The sequence below is a fragment of the Eptesicus fuscus genome, chromosome 17 (assembly GCF_027574615.1).
Source record: "Eptesicus fuscus isolate TK198812 chromosome 17, DD_ASM_mEF_20220401, whole genome shotgun sequence".
Taxonomy (NCBI): Eukaryota; Metazoa; Chordata; class Mammalia; order Chiroptera; family Vespertilionidae; genus Eptesicus; species Eptesicus fuscus.
The window spans coordinates 37,593,745-37,600,345 of record NC_072489.1 but is presented as its reverse complement, the minus strand read 5'-3'; the positions used below and the strand labels follow the sequence as shown (position 1 = coordinate 37,600,345).

General features: G+C 58.4%; 1 protein-coding gene across 1 annotated transcript; it reads right to left on the bottom strand.

Moving 5' to 3' along the window:
• Window positions 1–305: 305 nt before the first annotated feature.
• Window positions 306–3,619, bottom strand: LOC103300045 (cytochrome P450 26A1). The gene is made up of 7 exons (XM_008156902.3): window positions 3,431–3,619; window positions 3,036–3,260; window positions 2,498–2,788; window positions 2,253–2,411; window positions 1,622–1,756; window positions 913–1,065; window positions 306–647 (listed from the first exon to the last, which is right to left on the bottom strand). Exons 1-7 carry the CDS (start codon window positions 3,617–3,619, stop codon window positions 306–308), a joined length of 1,494 nt encoding a protein of 497 aa, XP_008155124.2.
• Between the last annotated feature and the right edge of the window lie 2,982 nt (window positions 3,620–6,601).

Sequence of the window (6,601 nt, the reverse complement as noted above, 5' to 3'; positions counted from 1 at the left end):
TGACAAATAAAGCCATGTGTGTAGACATTTAGAAATCTGGTTAAATATAATAAGTACAAATATTAAACCAGTGAGTTTTCCCGCACAAGAATCTTAAATACAAGAGCAAGCACCTTCAAATTTTACTTTATTTGGAAACTATACAAAATTCATTATTTTAATATTTAAAGACTGCGGTACTGTAGCAGAGACACATAAATATTATAATATACATTTAGAAATTAAATATAATAGAATCAACATGACACTATGTAAAAACTCATATGTACATTTCCAATGAGTCCGAGGCCTAGGCATTCCCGCCATCAGATTTCCCCCTGGAAACGGGTGAACCTTGCAGGGAGATCGTCCACAGGGTACACGGTGGGACTGGTTTTCATTGTAGGAGGTCCATTTAGAAGCCTCCAGTCACAATGCCTGGCCAGCTCCACTATAAATATTTTGAGAAGAATTTTTGCAAACTCCTTCCCTACACAGCTCCTAAGGCCTCCTCCGAATGGAATGAAGCTAAACCTGGATGCATCCTCGGGGTGTGGCAGCATAAACCGGTCAGGATTAAATTCCTCCTTGTTGGTGAAGATGTCTGCCACGTCGTGAGTATCACAGATACTGTAGATAACATTCCAGCCCTTGGGAATCTGGTATCCCTGCAAAAGATGAAGAAGTCCTGAAGGCCGGCAAACTGAAATCTAACTTTCAACAACAAAAAGCTATCACCGATATCTTTGAAAGAGTTATGAGTTAAAAGGAAAGGTGGGAGGGAAGGACAGGCAGACATTCAGGTGGCTGAAATGTGTCCACTTGGGGCAGGACACTGTTATCAAAAGCATGAAGGAACTGAAGCCCATGCGCAGGGAAGCGAGGGGAGATGTAAAACCACAACAAAAGGGGAGGAGAGAACTTGTAACTTACATTTAATTCGAAAGTCTTAAGGGCAACCCGAAACCCCCCTGGAACTGGGGGGTTCAGTCGAAGGGTCTCTTTAATAACACACCCAATGTATTTAAGCTGTTCCAAAGTTTCTATGTCCAACTTGTTGTCTTGATTGCTCTTGCAAAGTAAATCCTATCAAAACAGCCATGCAGAGGCGAACGGTTATTTTGTGCTCCAGTAACATCAGCTCAACAGATGTAAACAGGGCTTAAGTGGAGACCAGACCCAAAGGGCCCCAGGATGGGAGAGGGGAGGGGGAGACACTGAGCAGCTAGTGACCATGTGCCTCCACCCCTTGGCCCAAATCCACTGTCTCTGTACCGGCTCACCAGTTAGAACCACCAAGCTTCTTCCCCACCCCCATCACCACCACCACCTGCTGCTACCTACCCAGAAGTCCCCTAATTCATGCCCTTGAACACACAAATCCCAGAAAGTGGAACCTACCTGAAAATCTCCAAGGTTCTGCAAGAGGCGGCGATAGGGTAGGAATACAAGGTTCCAACCCTGCCTGAGCGGGATCAGAGCTCAAGATTCCTCCCTTCTTATTCACAAAGAGAACTCTTTCCCCACTGGTTCACCCACCACCCCTGGGACCCACACTTTACAATACACACTTACTTATTGGGAAGTTAGCTAGGGGGCAGCGGGATTTCTTAAAGTAGTAAGGACCCCCCAGACCCCCTACCTTACTCTTCAGTTCCTCTCGCACTTTCTGGAGAACGTGAGGGTAGAGCCCCAGGTAAGTGATCAGAGAAGTGGCTGCACTGGCGGTGGTTTCGTGTCCCCCAAAGAGGAGTTCGGTGGAAGATTGCTTTAGTGCCTGAACGTGGAGTAAGATGAACGTTTGTACAGGTCTGCGTGTTAATTGTACAGAGGGGTGAATTACTCAGAACCCAACTGAGGGTTCTGGAGGGAAGAGGAGAAGGGCTAAGTTTTGCTGACAGAAAATCAAGGAAAGCAACATTAAAAAAAAAAAATGCAACGTCCTATTAGTTTAGCTGAAGCAGGAAGGCCAGTAAAATCCCACTCTACCGGGAACTCTTGCATTAAAGCCTTAATTGCATTAAGCTCGCCTAAGATTCTTTATTTACATTTGGCAAATTCCAACTTTCCCTTTAACACCTGGAAGAAGGGTTAGGGGATGCTCCCTGTTCTTCTCCTACCCGGGCGTCTCAACTTCCCTATCGCGGAGGGGCGGGAAGGCTGCCCACTCCGGGAAGCTGGGCCCCAGGCCAGCGCTTTGGGGGTCCCAGGAATCGCACTTGGAAAACCAGGAGCCCAAACGCCGCAGGGCTCCGTCTGGGGCTGCCACTCACCTGCATGTCCAGCCTCTCTCCCCTCTCCCACGAGTGCTCGATCAACAGCTGCAGCGCATCTTTGTAGCCTGCGCCCGCCTCGGCCGCCCGCAGCCCGCAGATCTTGGCGCGAATGTTCTCCTCGATGCGCGCGTGGATGAGGTTCCGCGCCTTCAGGCCCTGAGCGCAGAGAGCGCACCGCGGTGAGCTAGGCCGGCCACCCGCACCCCCTTCCCCTAGCTCCGTACCCTGCACGCCGCCGTTACCCGGTACAGCCCGCTGAAGGGCACGTCGATGGGCAATGAGAAGAGGTTGCGGGTCATTTCCTCGAAGGCCTCCGCGAGCTGCTGCTCGGCGTCCCCGCCGCTGGCCAGACGGGACTCGCAGCCCAGCAGAATGCGCATGGCGATGCGGAACATCAGGCGCTTCACCTGGGGGTAGACCAGGAGGCCCCGCTCGCCGCAGCTCAGCCATTGCTCCAAGCAGTTGCCCACTTCTTCGGCGATCACCGGCACGTAGCACTGGAGCGCCTCGCGACTGAAGGCCCGCATAATTACCTGAGCCCCAAGGAGGGGAGAAGGTTAAAACCCGGTCCCATGCCTCTCATCTTCCGGGGACCCCTTCCAGACACCCCAGCTCCGCCAGACCCAAGGCACTTCGGGGCTGTGAAAGCTAAACTGGGCTGGAGAGGGTCCCGGCCGACGCCTCCTGCAGCTAGCTGTTCGCCCAGCATCTCTCCGCACGAGCCCCTCCGGCGACTGGGGGTCCCCTTTCCGGTCCAGGAGCCTTCACCTCCGCCCTCACCTTCTTGCGCTGCTTGTGCGAGGAGTCGTGTAGGTTGGAAAGGCAGCCGGAGCCCAGGATGGTGCGCACCGACGCGGGCCAGTGGACCGACACCAGCCGGTGCTCCCCGAGCAGGATGCGCCGCACGTTGTCCGCACCCATCACCCGCACCGTGGGCCGCCCAAACAGATGCGTCTTGTAGATGAAGCCGTATTTCCTGCGCTTCATCTGCAGGAACTTCCTTCGCTGCGGAAAAAGGAAAGCGGCGGAGAGGCGGGCGTGAGGGGGCGCCGGGGAGCTCCGCGCCTCGGGCTTGCCCAGGTCCTAGCCGTGGTCACGTCCTCCCGTGGGCGCTTGCCCGGAAGCCCGGAGCCGAGTCCGAGAGAAGCGTCCTGTCCCGCCCCAAGCGCCCTTACCTGTAGCACCATCTGCAGCGTCTCCCCAAAGAAGGGAAAGCCCATGGTTCCGGGGGGCAGAGGGAGGGCGCAGCTGCGGTCGCGGCTGCTCACGCAGTACAGGTCCCAGAGCTTGACCGCCGCCAGGAAGAGCAGCAGCGGCAGCACGAAGGTGCAGAGAGCACTGGCCAGGAGCGCCGGGAGCCCCATGGCGCGCCGCGACCGCCCGCGCCACCTGCCGCCGCCGCCAGCACTCCGAACCCAGCCACGCGCCCGCTTTATAGGCGGCCCAGGTTGCTGCCCACGTTACCTTGGTCAGACAAATTAGTTCACCCAAAGTTCATCTTTAATTGCGGATTGGGCCCCTGGCTCCTCCCCCCCGCGAGGCGCTGCCCAAAATCTTTAACCGTTTGTTCCGCGCGGAGGCAGAGGCGGCGGCGCGGTGGCGGCTTCCCCCCGGAGCGCGCCTCCTGGGGCGCGGACCTCGGAGCAGCCCGCCTCCCCCATCCAAGGTGTGCGGAGCTCCGAGGCGGCGACCGGCGCCGGCCGGAGCTCGGGGCGCGTGGACTCCAGCCCTGGGCTTCCCGGCAGTCTCTCTGGAATCCCTCCTGTCGGGTCCGACGGGCGGTCCCAGCACGGAGCTGCCTTCCCTGATTTTCCAATTACGGGCGCCGCGTGGGCTCCCCTTCCACCTGCTAGGGAAGCAAAGGGAAGTGCGTGCAGGGGTCGTCTAGCTGCTTCATCCCACTGATGGGGAAACTGAGGTCCATAAGCCGAGCAAAACGGGGGGGGCTTCCCGACTCTTCGGAAAGATCCGGCCAGGACCCCCTTGGAGAGCCGCGGGGGGGGGGGGGGGAATCAGGCAGGATCCTGGATCCCAGGTACCCAACCGCCTCAAGGGGAGTCATGGAGGTCCAATTGAAGGGTCCAAGACAGCCTCCAGGTCCCTCGGGTGCAAACCTGCACGAGTCAGCCCCAACCCTGGGAGGCCGAAGGGGCGACTCCTCCCTGGCTCGGCGACCTGGCCACAGCCGGCCGGATTCCGATAACCCGAGGCGTGCAGCCCCGGCTGGGCAGAGGGGAATGGGGGCTTTAGCTCCAGCAGAATAACGAGACGGAGACCGTGGAAGGAAAGCCCGGGGGTCTGGACCCGAGTCCTGGCTCCATCTCTCGTGGCATCACTTTGGGCAAGTCACCACACGTCCCTGCGCCTGCCCCTCCCCGGTCATTTGGAAGCGGTCCTTCCCGACCGGTCCACGCCTCGGGGTAGCGTGTGAGTTTCCAAGGGGGGCTTTCAGTTGCAAATACTGTTTCAGCTCCAGGCACGCTGGGCTACACCGCATCCCGGAGTGACCGGGGCTACCGTCCCTGGCGCCTTCCTGGGCTCTTCGGGCTCCTACCCTGCCTAAAGCCACCCGCCGCCGGGTGGGATGGGTGCTCTGCAGGCCGCCAGTGCGGGTGTTGGCATCCCAACGGGGGAGCGAGTCTGCTGGCCTTGGCCCCAAATACCTTGGTAACCAGCGCTGCCGACGCCCGAGAACTCGGACCCCGCGGGGAGCGCACGTGCGGTCCCCTCTTCCCACGCGGCCTGGCCGCACAGCTTCCCGCTGGGCGGGGCCGCACGCCCCACGGGTTCGGGAGCGGAGCGCACCCAGCCGGGCCGAAAACAAAACGGAATAACGTGCGTTTGTTTAAAAAAACTGGACACCGGCTCTCGCCCGAGCCCACCTCACGCCTTGGAAAGCGCCCCGGGATGAGATGAGAAACCTTATTCGTGAGGGCTGTCCCATACGCGCCCCTCCCGCGGTGGTCCCCGAAGCCAGCGGGATCGGAAACCACCTGCGGACTGAGGAGCCGCCGCGCAGACCCCGCCACGCTCCAAGCACACGGGTCGCCGCCACGTGTTTGGGAGAGTCGGGTGTTTCCCCATCACCCTACTGGGCATTTCGGAAGCTCCAGAAAAGGGCCTCTCCCACTGTCATTGCTTCTAACGACCTGGCGGCTCTAACTGGGGCGCCAGCTAAGCTCTGGAACTCCTGCAGGAGCCGAGATTTCCAGAGGCAATGCGCAGATACCTCGGGGCCGCCCCCTTTCTGAGCGGCGTCTGTGGCCGGGGAGCGACGCTGGCGAGCGGGGGCGTGCCCAGGGGCCCAGTCCCAATCCTCAGGCCTGACCCGCCTGTGACCCCTGCAGGCCGGGCCGTGACATCCGAGTGAACCCTGCAGGGCCGCCTCGCCAAGTTCAGCGAGCGCCGGGTCACAAGAGGAGCAGAGCCTCCGGGCTGGAAATTGCCACGGGGGTAGGGGAGTGTTTTCATCTATCTGCCCATCGAGAGCCCTGGGGGCGCCAGGCGGGGCGGCCGTCAGGCAGAAAGGACTCTATGGGAGAGTGAAGATCATTCAACAACATCTTGAAGGGGGGTGGTGGGGTGGGGGGAAGGGCTCAATAAATTACCAGCCCAATAAGAACTTTGATCTAGAAACCTTGCCAAGATTTCTTGGGTGGCAGCGGGCGGAGAGAGGGAGGGGGGAATGGTTCACTGGAAAACAAAATGTTTCCAAATTGTGTATAAAAGTCTCCCTGTGGCTGGGGGTTGGGGTGGGTGCGGGGAGTAGTTTTTGCTGGGGGAAGGGAGTCCGGTGAGCTAGGGAGCTGAAGCACCCCTCTTCTCCCTCAACCCCTGCTTCCCATCGTTGAACATTCTGTCCTGGCTCAGGGTTCTACACCCGCTGTCCCCTCTGCCTGGGGTGCCCTCTTCCAGGCCACCACTGGCTGGTTCCTTGCAAAGTCCAACCGCCTCTCCTGGGAGAAGTCTTCCTGGCCCACCCTGATGAGTGTAGCCCCCGGGCACTCAGCATTACAGGCCTGATTTTCTCGCCAGCACTTATCACCATGGGACATATTCTTGCTCTTTTGTTTGCTGGGTTATTTATGGTCCACTTCCTTCGTGAGCATATCGGTCCAGGAGGCGCAGGGACCATGTCTGCTCCTTCCTCGGGGAAACTGGAGCTACTGACAAAGGAGCTCAGGTATCCCGTGAAATTACTGAAAATACTGGGTGAATGGAAAACTAGAGTAAGAGTGGAGCTGCCCCCTACAGGGGCTTGTAGTTAGTACAGAATCCAGAGCAGGTAAACCAGGTCTCCTGGCACCAGCTACATGGACAGTCAGGGCTCCTGAGAACGCCCTACC

What these genes read in the sequence shown, in the direction of transcription:
- LOC103300045 (XM_008156902.3), bottom strand. Translation starts at nt 3,619, where the DNA reads ATGGGGCTCCCGGCGCTCCTGGCCAGTGCTCTCTGCACCTTCGTGCTG. An exon ending in CGCACAAGCAGCGCAAGAAG is followed by an intron (nt 2,789 to 3,035) that starts GTGAGGGCGGAG and finishes CTTGGGGCTCAG; the next exon opens with GTAATTATGCGGGCCTTCAG. An exon ending in TTAAGACTTTCGAATTAAAT is followed by an intron (nt 648 to 912) that starts GTAAGTTACAAG and finishes CATCTTTTGCAG; the next exon opens with GGATACCAGATTCCCAAGGG.